The sequence below is a fragment of the Conger conger genome, chromosome 2 (genome assembly GCF_963514075.1).
Source record: "Conger conger chromosome 2, fConCon1.1, whole genome shotgun sequence".
Taxonomy (NCBI): domain Eukaryota; kingdom Metazoa; phylum Chordata; class Actinopteri; order Anguilliformes; family Congridae; genus Conger; species Conger conger.
Genome location: NC_083761.1, coordinates 86,181,574 through 86,201,210, shown reverse-complemented (window position 1 = coordinate 86,201,210; position 19,637 = coordinate 86,181,574). Strand labels below are relative to the sequence as shown.

The 19,637-nt window shown below is 42.5% G+C and overlaps 2 protein-coding genes across 2 annotated transcripts; both read left to right on the top strand.

The window, feature by feature from the left end:
• Positions 1–6,596: 6,596 nt before the first annotated feature.
• Positions 6,597–7,548, top strand: LOC133116360 (scavenger receptor cysteine-rich type 1 protein M130-like; the record flags this gene model as incomplete). Its single annotated transcript, XM_061225821.1, has 2 exons — positions 6,597–6,897; positions 7,337–7,548. Coding segments are annotated over 2 exons (513 nt in total), but the record flags the coding sequence as incomplete, so codon positions are not given.
• Positions 7,549–10,668: 3,120 nt separating this feature from the next.
• Positions 10,669–18,093, top strand: LOC133121430 (deleted in malignant brain tumors 1 protein-like). The gene is made up of 3 exons (XM_061230594.1): positions 10,669–10,932; positions 11,373–11,560; positions 18,085–18,093. The coding sequence occupies exons 1-3, from the start codon at positions 10,722–10,724 to the stop codon at positions 18,091–18,093; spliced, it is 408 nt and encodes a 135-aa protein (XP_061086578.1). The 5' UTR covers positions 10,669–10,721.
• Positions 18,094–19,637: the final 1,544 nt, after the last annotated feature.

Genomic DNA, 19,637 nt, shown 5'->3' with positions numbered 1-19,637 from the left:
CTGTTCACCATATTATTTATGAGAATACATTTAATAACATGAAGTATTGTTTAACAATTCGTCTACATATTTGAGGGATTATTTTACAACATCTCCGTTTATATTTATCATCCTAAATCATATTTTTTGGGCACTCCAGGGAGCATCAATCAAACAGCTGTTTGTTTATTCATTGTGAGAGGCTTTTATCCATTTTTGCTAATTAACTCTTCGTATATGATACGTGAGAGGTAATATTTCATTACATTACATTGCATGGCATTTAGCAGACTCTCTTATCCAGAGCGACGTACAACAAAGTACAAATTAAACACAAGAACAAGTGCAAAGAGGACCTGAGAGGACAGTATAGTTCCGAGTCCTAGTGTAAACATGCAGAAAATCAGAACCCTTTAAGAGTACAATAAACAACAATCAATTTCGATTTATTTTACACAGTGGTATCTGTTGTGTATCATTTTCGACTTCTCTCGTCGCCAAATGTTTTGTTGCACTTAGGAAGGGAGAGAACCCGTATAGCGAGATTCAACAATACAACACTTTAGTAAGTATAACAGGGACGAAGCACGTCCTTTTAGCAGCCATACCCAGCCACAACTCCCGGCAAATCTTTATACCTTTTTATATCCTGTTTCACTTCCTGTTTTCCTGGTCTTACGTCACGAGCATTAAATGCACAGTTTCTCATTTCTCCAGTTAATGTGCGTACGCATGGGTCAGAGTTTCTGTGGAGGACCGCATATTTTCCGGTCAAGTTCGTTTTTTATAAATGCCAAAGTTTGCTTAGAAAGTGGCGTACGCATTCTTTAGTGCCTACGCAACGTTTATAAATGAGGCCCCTGGTCAAGTGCTCCAGACTCGGAATTGGAGTGATAGTTACCGATTTCCAATGCTGAGGAAACTCATTAGTTCTGATTGATAAATTGACCACATGTGTTACTGGCGTTAAGAGAAGAGAACTATGTTTTTTTTTGTAAACAAAATAACAAAATTATCCTTGGCCTTAGATTGCCTTCACTGCGTGATAACCTTACCAGTCTTTCTTTGATCTACTTCTTTAATATAAAAGGATGTTGATTTGTCTCTCAGTGTATCTTTTACCTGTACTGGTTGGAAACTTGCTACCATGTCCTCAGCTTATTGAGTAAAACATTTATTAAATTTGTTTGCAATTTCAATACTATCATTACTAACTCATTTCAATAATCAATTCCACTGTTGATTTTTGTGGGTTAGGCACTCAATTGGCTAAAATATTCAAGTGCTTCCAAAGTGCCAAGCTTTTCCCCTCTGATTCTGTGATCAACTGCATGAAGTAACATGTTTTTTCATCAGGTGGCGAATATCCTTATTCTGCCACAGTAAAGCCCTACTACGCTGTGGGTGCTTCAATGAGTGTATTTCTGAATCACATCGAAAAGTGTTTTTGTCATTGTAGTACAGCAGGTATTTAAATCCTGAATTTGTTTAATGTTATCCCAATTAATATTCTGTAATTCATTTTCAAATTGTGTTATTTTATTCTTTGGGATGCCTGTGAACTCTGGATAATTTTCTAACAATTAAAATCATATTATGGTCGGACAGACCTGTAATTAAATTGTACGTCTTTGTCACTCGCTCAGTTCTATTTGTGAAGATCAAATCAATAAGGGTTTTAGTGACTTTAGTAAGTCTTGTTGGTCCTTTAATTATTTGGTGAAAATGATGTTTTGAATACATTGTTTTCAGTTTTTGCTCTCTGCTTTTGTTCACCAATTTATATTGAAGTCTCTGAAAAAGATAGTTTCACAGCGACAATTTATCTGTTTAATGAATTCATCAAAATCCTGGTAAAATGAAACACCATGTGAGGGAGGATTACATAGTGTCACAAGATTTCATTTCATTTTTGTTGACAAGACTACATTAATAGCCACGCATTCTAAAGGTGTGTTTAAAAGTATCTCTAATATAGATCAACACTCCACCCCCCCATCAATCTGTCTTTTCTAAAACAAACATAACCAGATACATCAATTATATGTGTTGGGATATTACTCTTTAACCAAGATTCACTTCGACACTTTTTTAGAGGAACCATCCTTCCCCATCTGCAGGGGATCACGGCTGAGTGCAGAAGATGCCTCTTCTCTGGAAATCATTTTCACTTTTCCAGTCTTTACCCTGTTACATGTCATTAGGGTGTCTTCCATTTTCCAGATACTTTTATCCAGAGGGAATTAAAGTGTAATAAAGATCAGGGAAGGAAGTGCAGTAATTCTCTGGAGAGGGAAAGTATCATCCCAGGAGAGACAACGTATCTGCAAAACCTCCGTTTTAGGAACCACAGGGGTCTACTGAGCTCCATGGTTGGGTGACCGTTTGACCACAAAATGCAACAGAATGTTAAAACTGTTATTACTGCTTTTTAATACCATATCAGCATTCTCCTTCCAATTATCAGGGCAGTGAAATAGTTTTTGTGTCTGACAAAGTAAAAGGTTTTTCTCCCCCTTGTGGCCAACGTGTGTCCCTGCAGTCTGTAGGGGCTTCTTCTCCCTGAGAGATGAGCGCTGTCACAGGAGTGTCATCTGCTTAATCAGTCATGTGACAGGCCTCACTGGCAGAGCTCATATCACTGGTGTCCAGTGCACAACGCAAGGCAGATAGAGCGCACCCTAGTGGTGTCCCTGTGTTCCTGCAGACACTGCTGGGGTCATCCTTTGAAGCCACAGGGAATATGGTCCAACAGGTTAACCCCTTCCCCGTCAATTATTTTGGAAAAAACCTGTCATTTTCAGACGATTTTTAAATTTTTAAATTTAATATAGTATTTTTATGCTGATTATGAAAAAGAACTTGTATTTCATTTTTTTTCCCATTTTTGTGGTTGAAATTTTATTTTGAAAATAAAAGTGTTTAGACCTGTTTACTCGTCCGTGACTGAAAAAAAACACATTCGGTCAAAACGTATATACTCGTCTCCGCCGGGGAAGGGGTTAAACAGTATTAAAGATCTATAATCAGTGTTTTTACATGACCATGTGTATCAAGAAGATGTTTCTATCCTGTATAGCATAAAAAATCTATGCATATTCTTCACTTCTTTAGGCCGTGTTGGCCATTCTGCAATCTTGAAGCCTTTACAGGCATAGCAGCAAATACCTTTCAGTTTAAGGAAATCTTTCTTGAGTTGTCTTAAATCTGTTCATTCATCAAGTTAATTTGCGTATTTCTCTCTCTCCCTCTTCCCTCCATTTCTCTCTCTCTCTCTCTCTCACTCTCTCTCTCTCTCTCTCTCTCTCTCTCTCTCTCTCTCAGGCAGGGAGGATGTGAGGTTGGTGAATGGTAGCAGCTCCTGTGCTGGGAGAGTGGAGGTTTACCATCGGGGAGAGTGGGGGACAGTGTGTGATGATGGTTGGGACATGAGGGATGCTGGAGTGGTGTGCAGACAGCTGGGCTGTGGAGAAGCTGTAGATGCACTAGGAGAGGGTCACTTTGGACCAGGGTCTGGGAGAATATGGATGGGTGCTGTGTTCTGTAGTGGATCAGAATCCTCACTGAAGCAGTGTGAGTCACGAGGATGGGGTAAACATCGCTGTGATCATGGAGAGGATGCTGGAGTGATCTGCTCAGGTTGGACTCAGCTCTTACAATAGTCTTATACCAAACGGCACTTTGGATTTAAATGAGGATATGTACATTTTTAAAAGCAAACTTATATTACATGTGTCTAAAACATAGTATTTCATTTTTTTATGTTGTGTTATAAACTGATGTGTGCATTGTGCCATTCAGTGAACTAACCAGAGTTTGCACAGTTGCAACAGACTCATGTTTATGTTCTGTCTTTTTATGTTGCTCTTATTTTGTAAATGTGATTGGCTCATCTCCTAAAAAGGTTTACAGGTAATTGTCTCACCTCAGACTGCAGTAGACGTGTGATTGGCTCATCTCACACCCTATGTATAATAGCTGTGCAGTCCTGTGTTCAGACAGCTGTGCTGAATGTTGTCTCTGGAATAAGGTGCCGGCCATTGCTAATGATTCTCTCTTTATTCTCTGTTCAACTGCAGAGGTCAGGCTGGTGGGCGGGACTGACCTGTGCTCTGGGAGAGTAGAGGTGCATCATGGGAGCTCCTGGGGCACGGTGTGTGATGCTGACTTTGACCAGCAGGACGCAGAGGTTGTGTGCAGGGAGCTGGGCTGTGGGGCTCCTAAAGAGCTGCGCGGGGCAACTGCATTCGGCCAGGGCGAGGGCCAGGTGTGGGCAGAGGAGATTCAGTGTAGAGGCAACGAATCTCAGATTAACTTTTGCCCCACAGCAGCCTCACAGGATCAACCCTGCTCCCATGGAAACGATGTGGGCCTGGTGTGTTCTGGTAAGAGTCTTCTGTGCACTGTGAGAGTTTCTGTGATGCTGGGTGAATATAGCCCCTTAATAGGCCATATGAGTTTATATTTAACAAGGTCTTTATTCATTATACTGTGAAATGTTACACGTCAGTGTGTATGAGTTTAATCAAGTGTGGAGTTTGGATGATCTCCCAGATATGTACTTTGAACCATCTCAACATCCTAATTTCCTCTATTCAGGGCAGAACTGTTCTTACATCTGGAAAGGCAAACTTATATACTCAGTGACCACTATATTAGGTAGACCTGTACACCAGCTTGTTAATGGAAATATTGAATCAGCCAATAATGTGGCAGCACCTAAATGCCTAAAAGAATGCAGACATGGTCGAGAGGTTCAGTTGTTTTTCAGACCAAATCTCAGAATGGGGAAGAAATGTGATCTAAGTGACTGGTTGATGTTGGTGCCAGACAGGGTGGTTTGAGTATCTGCTGATCTCCTGGGGTTTTCATGCACAACAGTCTCTAGAGTTTGTGGAGAATGGTGCGAAAAACTAAAAACATCAAGTGAGCAGCAGTTCTGCGGGCAGAAACACCTTGTTAATGAGAGAGGTCAGAGGAGAAGGGCCAGACTGGTCAAAGCTGACAGGAAGTCGACAGTAACGCAAACTACTACACATTACAGCAGTAGAACAGCATCTCTGAACACACAACGTGTCAAACCTCTAAGTAGATAGGCTACAGCAGCAGAAGACCAATAAGTCTAATAAATGCCTAAAACAGTGCTCACTGAGTGTATATAGTGCTATTATTTCAATTTGAGTATCTCTATCTCTCTATCTCTCTCTCTCTCTCCCTCTCTCTCTCAAATTCAAATTCAAATTCAAATTGCTTTATTGGCATGACAAAATTTGCATTTGTATTGCCAAAGCATGGCAAGGAACATGTTAAAACAGATGAAAATAACACAGTAATATGATTATTATATTTAAAAAAAAATATATAAAAAATAAAATAAAATAAATAAATAAATAAATTAAGGATAATAATTAACAATAATAAATCTATATATACATATATATACACACATATACATGCACATGCATATTCATACACACGTATATACACATATATATATACATACATACATATAATTAGACACATCTTTCTAACATACTAATAACAAGCTAATCTAATAATAACAGTTTATATAACAGGTAAATTTAATGTGTGTGTGTGTGTGTGTGTGTGTGTGTGTGTTTGTTTTGTCACTCACTGTCTCTGAGTATGTGACATTCAGACACATATTTTACTGCAATATGTGCAGTTGTTCCCTCTCCCAAGACTATCGGCAGTTGGTTGCTCTCTTCTAGATGGAGAAAGTTGGGGATATGTTTTTTAAATTTATTAAAATATTTTTTTCTGATATTTTTTGTATTTTTCACATTTTAGAAGGAAGTGCACCTCCGTTTCAACCTCACCTGTCATACAGTGACCACATATCCTCTGTTCTTTTGGTAGCCAGGACTTTTTATGTCTACCTTTTTCAATGGCTAGGTTGTGGTCACTGAGTCTGTACTTGGTAAGGAGTCGTCTCTGCTTCATATCTCGGACAGTTACAAGATATTCAGCCAATTTGTATTCTCGTTTTAGGGCCAGGTAGCAAGTAAGCTTGTTTTGTGTTTTGGTTTGGTTGTTCCAATGTTCCAGATAAATGGTTTTATTTTGTTTAGCAATTTGGTTTATTCTGATTTGTGTTTGTGAAGCAGTGCTGGCCTGAGAGATGTTCTTGTTAGATGTGAGATGATTAGTTAGTCTCAGTACCAGCTGACTTAGTGGACTCTTTTCAGGGTTCAGCTCTTGGGTTTGAAATGCGTGGAACTGCAATGTTGTTTTGGGACTTGATTTCAGATGCATCCAGAATTTGAGTGACCTTTTTTGTATGTTTATAATCAATGGGAATCGTCCTAATTCAGCCCTGCATGCATTGTTTGGTGTTTTTTGTTGGATGTTTAAAATTGTTCTGCAGAATTCTGCATGTAGGGCTCTCTCTCTCTCTCTCTCTCTCTCTCTCTCTCTCTCTCTCCCTCTCCCTATCCCTATCTCTCTCTCTCCCTCTCTCTCTCTCTCTCTCTCTCTCTCCCTCTCTCTATCTCTCTCTCTCCCTCTCTCTCCCTTTCTCTCTCTCTCTCTCTCTCTCTCTCTCTCTCTCTCTCTCTCTCTCTCTCTCTCTCTCTCTCTCAGGCAGGGAGGATGTGAGGCTGGTGAATGGTGGCAGCCCCTGTGCTGGGAGAGTGGAGGTTTACCATCGGGGAGAGTGGGGGACAGTGTGTGATGATTGGTGGGACATGAGTGATGCTGGAGTGGTGTGCAGACAGCTGGGCTGTGGAGATGCTGTAGATGCACTAAGAGAGGCTCACTTTGGACCAGAGTCTGGGAGAATATGGATGGGTGATGTGTACTGCAGTGGATCAGAATCCTCACTGAAGCAGTGTGGGTCACGAGGATGGGGTAAACATGACTGTAATCATGGAGCGGATACTGGAGTGATCTGCTCAGGTATGACTCAGCTCTTACAATAGTCTTATACCAAATGGCACTTTGGATTTAAATGAGGATATGTACATTTTTAAAAGCAAACTTATATTACATGTGTCTAAAACATAGTATTTCATTTTTTTTGTTGTGTTATAAACTGATGTGTGCATTGTGCCATTCACTGAACTAACCAGAGTTTGCACAGTTGCAACAGACTCATGTTTATGTTCTTTCTTTTTATGTTGCTCTTATTTTGTAAATATGATTGACTCATCTCCTAAAGAGGTTTACAGGTGATTGTCTCACCTCAGACTGCAGTAGACGTGTGATTGGCTCATCTCACACCCTATGTATAATAGCTGTGCAGTCCTGTGTTCAGACAGCTGTGCTGAATGTTGTCTCTGGAATAAGGTGCCAGCCATTGCTAATGATTCTCTCTTTATTCTCTGTTCAACTGCAGAGGTCAGGCTGGTGGGCGGGACTGACCTGTGCTCTGGGAGAGTAGAGGTGCATCATGGGAGCTCCTGGGGCACGGTGTGTGATGCTGACTTTGACCAGCAGGACGCAGAGGTTGTGTGCAGGGAGCTGGGCTGTGGGGCTCCTAAAGAGCTGCGTGGGGCAGCTGCATTCGGCCAGGGCGAGGGCCAGGTGTGGGCAGAGGAGATTCAGTGTAGAGGCAACGAATCTCAGATTAACTTTTGCCCCACAGCACCCTCACAGAACCAACCCTGCACCCATGGAAACGATGTGGGCCTGGTGTGTTCTGGTAAGAGTCTTCTGTGCACTGTGAGAGTTTCTGTGATGCTGGGTGAATATAGCCCCTTAATAGGCCATATGAGTTTATATTTAACAAGGTCTTTATTCATTATACTGTGAAATGTTACCTGTCAGTGTGTGTGAGTTTAATCAAGAGTGGAGTTTGGATGATCTCCCAGATATGTACTTAGAACCATCTCAACATCCTAATTTCCTCTATTCAGGGCAGAACTGTTCTTACATCTGGAAAGGCAAATTTATATACTCAGTGACCACTATATTAGGTAGACCTGTATACCAGCTTGTTCATGGAAATATTGAATCAGCCAATAATGTGGCAGCACCTAAATGCCTAAAAGAATGCAGACATGGTCGAGAGGTTCAGTTGTTTTTCAGACCAAATGTCAGAATGGGGAAGAAATGTGATCTAAGTGACTGGTTGATGTTGGTGCCAGACAGGGTGGTTTGAGTATCTGCTGATCTCCTGGGGTTTTCATGAACAACAGTCTCTAGAGTTTGTGGAGAATGGTGCAAAAAACAAAAAACATCTAGTGAGCAGCAGTTCTGCGGGCAGAAACACCTTGTTAATGAGAGAGGTCAGAGGAGAAGGGCCAGACTGGACAAAGCTGACAGGAAGTCGACAGTAACGCAAACTACTACACATTACAGCAGTAGAACAGCATCTCTTCACACACAACGTGTCAAACCTCTAAGTAGATAGGCTACAGCAGCAGAAGACCAATAAGTCTAATAAATGCCTAAAACAGTGCTCACTGAGTGTATATAGTGCTATTATTTCAATTTGAGTATCTCTATCTCTCTATCTCTCTTTCTCTCCATCTCTCTCTCTCCCTCTCTCTCTCTCTCTCTCTATCTCTCTCTCTCTCCCTCTCCCTCTCTCTCTCTCTCTCCCACTATCTCTCTATCTCTCTCTCTCCCTCTCTCTCACTCTCTCTCTCTCTCTCTCTCTCTCTCTCTCCCTCTCTCTATCTCTCTATCTCTCTCTCTCCCTCTCTCTCTCTCCCTCTCTCTCTCTCTCTCCCTCTCTCTCTCTCTCTCTCTCTCTCAGGCAGGGAGGATGTGAGGCTGGTGAATGGTAGCAGCCCCTGTGCTGGGAGAGTGGAGGTTTACCATCGGGGAGAGTGGGGGACAGTGTGTGGCCATGACTGGGACATGAGAGGTGCTGGGGTGGTGTGCAGACAGCTGGGCTGTGGAGATGCTGTAGATGCACTAGGGGAGGCTCACTTTGGACCAGAGTCTGGGAGAATATGGATGGGTGATGTGTACTGCAGTGGATCAGAATCCTCACTGAAGCAGTGTGGGTCACCAGGATGGGGTAAACATGACTGTTATCCTAGAGAGGATGCTGGAGTGATCTGCTCAGGTATGACTCAGCTCTTACAATAGTCTTATACCAAATGGCACTTTGGATTTAAATGAGGATATGTACATTTTTAAAAGCAAACTTATATTACATGTGTCTAAAACATAGTATTTCATTTTTTATGTTGTGTTATAAACTGATGTGTGCATTGTGCCATTCACTGAACTAACCAGAGTTTGCACAGTTGCAACAGACTCATGTTTATGTTCTGTCTTTCTATGTTGCTCTTATTTTGTAAATGTGATTGGCTCATCTCCTAAAGAGGTTGACAGGTAATTGTCTCACCTCAGACTGCAGTAGATGTGTGATTGGCTCATCTCACACCCTATGTATAATAACTGTGCAGTCCTGTGTTCAGACAGCTGTGCTGAATGTTGTCTCTGGAATAAGGTGCTGGTCATTGCTGATGATTCTCTCTTTATTCTCTGTTCAACTACAGAGGTCAGGCTGGTGGGCGGGACTGACCTGTGCTCTGGGAGAGTAGAGGTGCATCATGGGAGCTCCTGGGGCACGGTGTGTGATGCTGACTTTGACCAGCAGGACGCAGAGGTTGTGTGCAGGGAGCTGGGCTGTGGGGCTCCTAAAGAGCTGCGTGGGGCAGCTGCATTCGGCCAGGGCGAGGGCCAGGTGTGGGCAGAGGAGATTCAGTGTAGAGGCAATGAATCTCAGATTAACTTCTGCCCCAAAGCAGCCTCACAGAATCAACCCTGCTCCCATGGAAATGATGTGAGCCTGGTGTGTTCTGGTAAGAGTCTTCTGTGCACTGTGAGAGTTTCTGTGATGCTGGGTGAATATAGCCCCTTAATAGGCCATATGAGTTTATATTTAACAAGGTCTTTATTCATTATACTGTGAAATGTTACATGTCAGTGTGTGTGAGTTTAATCAAGTGTGGAGTTTGGATGATCTCCCAGATATGTACTTAGAACCATCTCAACATCCTAATTTCCTCTATTCAGGGCAGAACTGGTCTTACATCTGGAAAGGCAAACTTATATACTCAGTGACCACTATATTAGGTAGACCTGTACACCAGCTTGTTAATGGAAATATTGAATCAGCCAATAATGTGGCAGCACCTAAATGCCTAAAAGAATGCAGACATGGTCGAGAGGTTCAGTTTGTTTTTCAGACCAAATGTCAGAATGGGGAAGAAATGTGATCTAAGTGACTGGTTGATGTTGGTGCCAGACAGGGTGGTTTGAGTATCTGCTGATCTCCTGGGGTTTTCACGCGCAACAGTCTCTAGAGTTTGTGGAGAATGGTGCAAAAAACTAAAAACATCTAGTGAGCAGCAGTTCTGCGGGCAGAAACACCTTGTTAATGAGAGAGGTCAGAGGAGAAGGGCCAGACTGGTCAAAGCTGACAGGAAGTCGACAGTAACGCAAACTACTACACATTACAGCAGTAGAACAGCATCTCTTCACACACAACGTGTCAAACCTCTAAGTAGATAGGCTACAGCAGCAGAAGACCAATAAGTCTAATAAATGCCTAAAACAGTGCTCACTGAGTGTATATAGTGCTATTATTTCAATTTGAGTATCTCTATCTATCTCTCTATCTGTATCTCTCTCTCTCTCTCTCTCTCTCTCTCTCTCTCTCAGACAGTATAAGGCTGGTGAATGGTAGCAGCCCCTGTGCTGGGAGAGTGGAGGTTTACCATCGGGGAGAGTGGGGGACAGTGTGTGATGATCGCTGGGACATGAGGGATGCTGGGGTGGTGTGCAGACAGCTGGGCTGTGGAGATGCTGTAGATGCACTAGGAGAGGCTCACTTTGGACCAGGGTCTGGGAGAATATGGATGGGTGCTGTGTTCTGCAATGGATCAGAATCCTCACTGAAGCAGTGTGAGTCACGAGGATGGGGTAAACATCGCTGTAATCATGGAGAGGAAGGTGGAGTGATCTGCTCAGGTTGGACTCAGCTCTTACAATAGTCTTATACCAAATGGCACTTTGGATTTAAATGAGGATATGTACATTTTTAAAAGCAAACTTATATTACATGTGTCTAAAACATAGTATTTCATTTTTTTATGTTGTGTTATAAACTGATGTGTGCATTGTGCCATTCACTGAACTAACCAGAGTTTGCACAGTTGCAACAGACTCATGTTTATGTTCTGTCTTTTTATGTTGCTCTTACTTTGTAAATGTGATTGGCTCATCTCCTAAAGAGGTTTACAGGTAATTGTCTCACCTCAGACTGCAGTAGATGTGTGATTGGCTCATCTCACACCCTATGTATAATAACTGTGCAGTCCTGTGTTCAGACAGCTGTGCTGAATGTTGTCTCTGGAATAAGGTGCTGGTCATTGCTGATTATTCTCTCTTTATTCTCTGTTCAATTGCAGAGGTCAGGCTGGTGGGCGGGACTGACCTGTGCTCTGGGAGAGTAGAGGTGCATCATGGGAGCTCCTGGGGCACGGTGTGTGATGCTGACTTTGACCAGCAGGACGCAGAGGTTGTGTGCAGGGAGCTGGGCTGTGGGGCTCCTAAAGAGCTGCGCGGGGCAGCTGCATTCGGCCAGGGCGAGGGCCAGGTGTGGGCAGAGGAGATTCAGTGCAGAGGCAACGAATCTCAGATTAACTTTTGCCCCACTGCACCGTCACAGAATCAACCCTGCTCCCATGGAAACGATGTGGGCCTGGTGTGTTCTGGTAAGAGTCTTCTGTGCACTGTGAGAGTTTCTGTGATGCTGGGTGAATATAGCCCCTTAATAGGCCATATGAGTTTATATTTAACAAGGTCTTTATTCATTATACTGTGAAATGTTACACGTCAGTGTGTGTGAGTTTAATCAAGTGTGGAGTTTGGATGATCTCCCAGATATGTACTTAGAGCCATCTCAACATCCTCATTTCCTCTATTCAGGGCAGAATTGTTCTTACATCTGGGAAAGTCAAACTTATATACTCGGTGACCACTTTATTGGGTAGACCTGTACACCAGCTTGTTAATGCAGATATTGAATCAGCCAATAATGTGGCAGCAATGCATAAAAGCATGTAGACATGTTGAAGAGGTTCAGCTGTTTTTCAGACCAAATGTCAGAATGGGGAAGAAATGTGATCTAAGTGACTGGTTGATGTTGGTGCCAGACAGGGTGGTTTGAGTATCTGCTGATCTCCTGGGATTTTCACGCACAACAGTCTCTACAGTTTGCAGAGAATGGTGCGAAAAACAAAAATCATCTAGCGAGCAGAAGTTCAGTGGGAAGAAATGCCCTGTTAATGAGAGAGGTCAGAGGAGAAGGGCCAGACTGGTCAAAGCTGACAAACATTACAAACATTACAGGAACGTTCCAGTGTGCTCACACACCAAATCCAGCATGCTACACATTCCATTCATTTTCTATGGAGAGGCTTGCGGTGCGTGAAGTTTGCAGTCTGATGAGTGCCGTGTACATTTGGCGGTTCTGTATTTACATATCGTGATCTGCCCATGCAAATCAACTGAGTCCAGCACTGCTCGCATGGCTCACAAAACTAGGATCAAAATAGGTTTTGCAGGTAAAATATGAATCAGCACATCTATTTTGTTTATTTTGCTCTTCAGATGTTTTCAAAAACATATTTTAATGGACTGTTTAAGAGAATAGGACCCGCCATATTGTGATGTTTTGCCAAAATTCTCTCTCTCTCTCTCTCTCTCTCTCTCTCTCTCTCTCTCTCTCAGGCAGGGAGGATGTGAGGCTGGTGAATGGTAGCAGCCCCTGTGCTGGGAGAGTGGAGGTTTACCATCGGGGAGAGTGGGGGACAGTGTGTGGTGATTGGTGGGACATGAGGGATGCTGGGGTGGTGTGCAGACAGCTGGGCTGTGGAGATGCTGTAGATGCACTAGGAGATGGTCACTTTGGACCAGGGTCTGGGAGAATATGGATGGGTGTTGTGTCCTGCAGTGGATCAGAATCCTCACTGAAGCAGTGTGAGTCACCAGGATGGGGCAAACATTCCTGTAATCATGGAGAGGATGTTGGAGTGATCTGCTCAGGTAGGACTCAGTGTTATTCAGCTCTTACCAATGTTCTTTAAAAACCCACACATTACAACAGTGGTATGCAGAAGAGCATCACCGAACACACAACAAATCATAGGATAGGCTACAGCAGTAGAAGTCCAAAGAAAAGTCTAATAAAAACCTTATGAAGTGCTCACTGAGTGTGAGCACTTTATTAGGTATACATTAGACTCATCTTTTAGACTGGAGTCTTCTGCTCCTGTCGCCTATCCACTTAGAGCTTAGACGCGTTGTGTGTTCAGAGATGCTCTTCTGCAAACCACTGTTGTAATGTGTGGTTATTTGCGTTACTATCACCTTCCTGTTAGCTTTGACCAGTCTGGCCCTTCTCCTCTGACCTCTCTCATTAACAAGGCATTTATGCCCACAGAAATGCTGCTAATTGGACTTATTTTTGTTTTTTGCACCATTCTTTGCGAAATCTCGAGACAAGTGTGTGTGAAAATCGTTCAGCAGAAGTTCAGCAGTTTCTGAGATAATCAAACCACCCTGTCTTCCACCATCGTCTTTGTAATGGACAGGTTTAACATCTTCATCATCACTGCCACCGTAATCAGCACCATAGAGTATATATATTTATTTTATTAATTAACAAAGGAATACAGTAAGAATTCAGTATACAGGGAATAGTGTACAAACAGAACAAAAACAAAAGAGCCAGGGGTATATCACACTCGAAAAATATAAGATATAACATTAAGTGCTTTGATAGCCTTTTTGTTTGTTGAATTAGAAAGTAGTTTCACATATTGTTCTCCATCTTTCATGAAAACAACAAAGTAAGGTTTTTTATGACTAAATTTACATTTATGAATGAAACATTTTGCCAGCATCAATATCAAATTTATTTTTCCCAAAATAAATTAAATTATTTAAAGATATTATCAATGAAAAATCTGCAAAGGTCTTGCCACAATTTCTTGGTGTGAGAACAATGCCAAAATAGGCATAAAACTGTTTCTGGATATTCATCACAAAAAGAGCAGTTTGTGTTTAAGTCTCTTTTAATTGTTTTGCATATGGCAGGGTAATATTTATGGCCGGATAGTATTTATGAATCATTTTGAAGGACACCTCCTTAACCTTATCCACAATGAGGTATTTATGGGGAAGCATCCAGACTTTCTTCCAATACATGGAATTTACAAACCGATTCCAATATGCGGTGACATACAGAACAGAGACAACATCTCTGAAAAATGGCACGTCGAACTCGCGTGTCGTCTCGTAGATCAGAGGGGTTATGCGTCACTGAAGCGTCCTAGGAATGCCACGCCCCCTTTCTGCGGCACATTTCAGCTGCTCCCATTGAAATCAGTAGTAAAAGAGTCATAGTACTACAACGACAAAGAGCAAAAACAGAAAAAGCTATAAAAACGCCACAAAATAAGTTGCAGCGTTGTGATCTGCACTGCCATTGGAAACCCCTGTTTTTCGTTTTTGTACGTTTGCCACGTCAGATTATGTATGATTTTTTTATTGCTAAAATTGGCTACAATGGGGAACCTCACAGACGCGCCACATCGGTTGCAGGTTGCCATCGATAGGCCACTGATTACTGAATCTTGAGTTTCATTAACAATAAAAAACGCATGGTGGTTGGTCTCGCTTTCATGATTTTTATATGCAATTTGCACAAGAGGGCATCGAAGAAACACGATCATGAAAGTATTAAATATATCCTTTCTTTAGTTTTGGATAGGTAAGCGTTTTAAATGTATTGTCCTGTTTTCTGAGACAGGTGCGTGGGGGTTGGACCCAAAATGCACGACTCAGAAACAATAGTTATATAAAGACCCCTCAGGGCTTTATTCGGGACGAATCCCAGGAGCGTAGTCAAAACAAGTCCATACACGTAGATCCAGCCAAACAAATAGTAAACAAACAAAAAGCACGGTGCCGAGGGAAGAGGCAAACTCGTAGTCGGTAGACGTGCAAGGAGGTCCGGTAGCAGGAGAGCTGTCAGCGGGGCAGATGAACAGGCGGACGGCAGGCAGAGGCGTAGTCGTGGGCGAAGCGGAAGTCGAAACCATGAAACAATCAGCGAAGCAAAAGTACAAAACGGTAGGCGAGGACGTGGTCAAAAACAAACAGTGGTCAACAAAACAGAAATCAATGGACAATGGTCGGTAAAAGGCTTGGATCGTAACGTGTAATCAAACAGTAAATAATGCTCAAGAGTTGCGTAGTAAACTAGAGGCAGACAATTTCGCAGTGAACAGTAGCGCGACTGGGATACAAATGCAGATGTAGACAGGTGTAGACAATTAGTTAGAGCGTAGCAAGGAAATGGAAAACAGGTGCGATGGATGACAAGTTTAACAAGGTGATTAGTAATCGTTAGTAATAAACCTATCCTGCCCTAGCATTAGTAAATTAGTAAATGACATGCACGAGAAACGTAAGGTAACATGAACACATGATTAGTTTGTTAGTTTCTACCCAGTCCTGATCTAGCGTTAGTAGTTTTAGTAAATAGACAAATGAAAACAATTAGGGAGTGAATGACAGAAAGAGAGAGAGAGAAAAGGCGGAACGCAAGGTTTGCGGAAAAACATGTAAAAGTGTATGCATAAACAACGACCAGTTAACGTAACAATAAACATAAATCAAAACATAACACAAAGCGAAACTAAGACGATAACCACTCAACATAACAAGGTAATATAATCGTACAAAACATAACTAGACATGACAAGAAAATAAATCATAACGAAACATAACTAAACAACATGACGAACCTAGACTAACATAATACATGATAAGACACTACGTGACTAAGACAACATGAATAAACATAAAACATGGCAAGACAGACCTGAAACGTGACATTTTCAACCGGTTGAGAATGTTCTCCTTGCAGTGCATCACCTGAGGACGTGAGCAAGCTAAATAATTTGGTTTCATAAGGACGTTAACTTAAATGTATGGGTGTTTTTATCTTAACTTGGCTAGCTAGCAAGCAAAAATTATTATTGGATAAGCCAGCATCCTTACCTTAGCTATTGATCATAGTTGAAATAGTAAGTAAGCTAGCGTGTGAAAACTCACAGCGCGAGCGTCTATCATGGAGGTAGCTATGGTAACAAACCACAATGTGTGGAAAGTGGGGACACGGTCTGTCAATCATAGCTAATTGATGTACATTTGTTTTATTGTTGCTTAAAGACAACTGGCAAGTGTCACATTCAACCACCATGTTACTGTATAAATCAACAGAATGCAGTCGTCTCTGTTCTGATAGAATGGGAAATCATAATGCTTTAGCTCTTAGCCGTAACCCTAACCAGCTCCACTGCAGTCATATCTGCATTACAATAGCACAGGGGTGTGTAATCTTATCTGTAAAGGGCCAAGGTGGGTTCAGGTTTTTGTTTTAGCCCGTCAGAATCGGGGTATCGTAGTGCTGGGCAAAAACAAGAACTCACGCTCACACCGGTCCTTTTTGGATAAGACTGGGGGCGACATTGGCTCAGGAGGTAAGAGCAGTCGTCTGGCAGTCGCGGGGTTGCTGGTTGATCCCCTGGGTGTGTCGAAGTGTCCCTGAGCAAGACATCTAACCCCCAATTGCTTCTGATGAGCTGGCTGGTGCCTTGCATGGTAGCCATTTGCTGTTGGTGTGTGTGTGTGTGAATGGATGAATGAGAACCATCAATTATACAGCGCTTTGGATAAAGGCACTATATAAATGCAGACCATTTTCCATTTGATTGGACACGCCTGATCTAGCAGTTAGAGCGTTGACCCAGCCCACACCTACTCTGAGGCAGTCACATGGTTTCCCAGTACATGGATGAGTGAAATGCGCTCAGCTGAATACCAGGTTAAAGCCCGTTTGCACTGTATGTTTGATGAGATCATTATTATGAGGGAGAAGCTCAGTCTGTTCTCTGTCTTACAGAGACACCCCAGGCTGTCTTGACAGTCTCTCCACATGGGCGGATATATAGAGGACAAGCTGTCAGTCTCTCTTGTGAGGTCACAGTGCCCTCTGCTGGCTGGGAGTATTACTGGTACAAAGGAGATGGATCAAGTGGCACTGCTCTCATTGCCAGTACAGCTGAAGGCTCGTACACCCTCAGTGCTGCAGCTCTTGCACACACCGGGGAGTACAGCTGCAGAGCAGGGAGGAGCAACCCAGTCTGGTACACAGAGTACAGTCACCCTGTCCACATACAGGTAACAGGTGAGTGCTGTTACACAGAGTAGTCACCCTGTCCACATACAGGTAACAGGTGAGTGCTGTTACACAGAGTACAGTCACCCTGTCCACATACAGGTAACAGGTGAGTGCTGGTACACAGAGTACAGTCACGATGTCCACATACAGGTAACAGGTGAGTGCTGGTACACAGAGTACAGTCACCCTGTCCACATACAGGTAACAGGTGAGTGCTGGTACACAGAGTACAGTCACCCTGTCCACATACAGGTAACAGGTGAGTGCTGGTACACAGAGTACAGTCATCCTGTCCACATACAGGTAACATGTCAGTGCTGTTACACAGAGTACAGTCACCCTGTCCACATACAGGTAACAGGTGAGTGCTGACTGATATTTTTCTGTGTGTAAAACTTGCAAGGTCCCATAATGCAGTGGGATCCTGTTTGTTCCATAACTGCCAACATACTTTTCCAGCGTTCATTATGAAATGTCTTTTCTAAATAGTATTCATAAAAGAATTCCAGCTGCCTTTGTCCCTCTGTGAGGGTGATTTGTTTTCTCCACAGTCATAAATACACTGGTGTGAAGACGGAACAGTGACCCAGTCTGTCTGCTTCCCACAGCACTGCCTAAGGCCACTCTGGATGTAGAGCCAAAATGGCATCCACTGTACACTGTATTACATTATGCTGCATACACTTACTGTAGCAGATGCATTACAGTACACTGCATACACTTACTGTAGCAGATGCATTACAGTACACTTACTGTAGCAGATGCATTGCAGTACACTTACTGTAGCAGATGCTTATGTTCAGAGTGACATTCAGCACAGGAGCAATGTATAGCAGTATGCATCCCTCATCTCTGTGTCTCCACAGGCAGAGTGATGTGTGGTCTGGGTGCTGCTCCTCTCCTGCTGGCCACCATTGTACTGTGTGTGAAATGGTACAGGAGACCAGGTGATGTGCTTTCACTGGGAAGCACACTTACTCTCTAAAACATGATGTGTGTTTCAGGGCTCAGGCTGCAGCTCTGCTCACTCACAGTTCTCTCTCATCTGTTGTGTCTGTACGTGTTTGTTGATGTACAGGGCCGTCTACTGAAACAGCTGTCCGCTACACTGGAGGGAATGTGGAAATTGGCATGTAAAACACACAGAGGCTGGGTGCGTGTACTTATGTGAAATGAGAATGAAGCCTGAGAGCTCAGGACTCTTTTTTCATCATTGTGATGTTTCTCAGCTTGCAGGAGGGGAAATTGGGGGTGCAGTCATGGGGGCATTTTAGGGAATGGGAACAGGAAGAAGTTGTGTCTTTAGAGCGCAGCATCTGTACGATATGAGCAGAGTTTCTGATTCACCTGGGCTGCACTTGTGATCCTCGTGTAGTTAGTTTGCTTTGATTGCTGTATGTTTGTTCTTGGTTAGGTCACTGAACTTCATGTTTGATGCAGTAAATTGACATAAATTGACTGAAATTGAATATGTCTGTCACCATGTGTCTGTATGTATTAAATTGGATAGATGTTAAACTCTGTGTTACATTATTTTTAAAGTGTAATGTAGCTCTGTTACTCTTTTTTATTCTAAAAAAAATAAAAAAAACAATGTACTATACCCATCCCTGCAATAATTTTTCCAAGCAAATGAATAATAACATAAATACTCAAGAATTTTTTTTTTTATGAAACAACTAAGTAAAATAAGTCTTTTAAGCCTCACTTGAAATATCATATTAATGCATAGCCATTAATATGCTGGTATTGCTGAAGACAAAGAAATACATGTGAGCATTTTAGAAAATTTGAATATTTCCTATTTATGAAATGCTCTCTCAAAATCTGTATAATTATTCAATTTGTGGAATCCAAATGTCTAAAAATATGGGATGTTGATGATAATATTTGGCAAAAGATTTTTGAAAGTTGCGCGGTGGGGCCTCCATGGATTGGACTTGTTTATCCAGCACATCCCACAGATGCTCCATCGGATTGAGATCTGGGGGATTTGGAGGCCAGGGCAACACATTGAACTCTTTGTCATGTTCCTTAAACCATTCCGCTTTCGACAGTAGACAGAGGTCAGAATGGGCACTCTGACTGACATATGTAACATGGTGTGTTGTGACACATTCATCACGTAGCCATCATTAAAATAGTCTGTGACTTGTGCCACAGTAGCCCTTGTGTCAGTTTGGACCAGATGGTATGGCCTTTGTTGCCTGTAGACGGTTCATGGATTGTCCCTCCTTGGACCACTGTAGGTAGGTGCTCACCACTGCTGACCGTGAGCGTTTCGGAGTTGCTCTGACCCAGTCGTCTGGCAATAACCATTTGGCCCTTCAGGTCACACAGGTCTTTACGTCTGCCCATTTCCCCGCCTTCAACACATCTACCAAGGCTTCACCACCTAGCGATAGCCTTATGTAAAATT

Excerpts from the sequence above, each read along its gene's own strand:
- LOC133121430 (XM_061230594.1), top strand. The coding sequence starts at position 10,722 with ATGAGGGATGCTGGGGTGGTGTGCAGACAGCTGGGCTGTGGAGATGCT. Across the intron at positions 10,933-11,372 it reads AGGTGGAGTGATCTGCTCAG|AGGTCAGGCTGGTGGGCGGG; the intron begins GTTGGACTCAGC and ends GTTCAATTGCAG.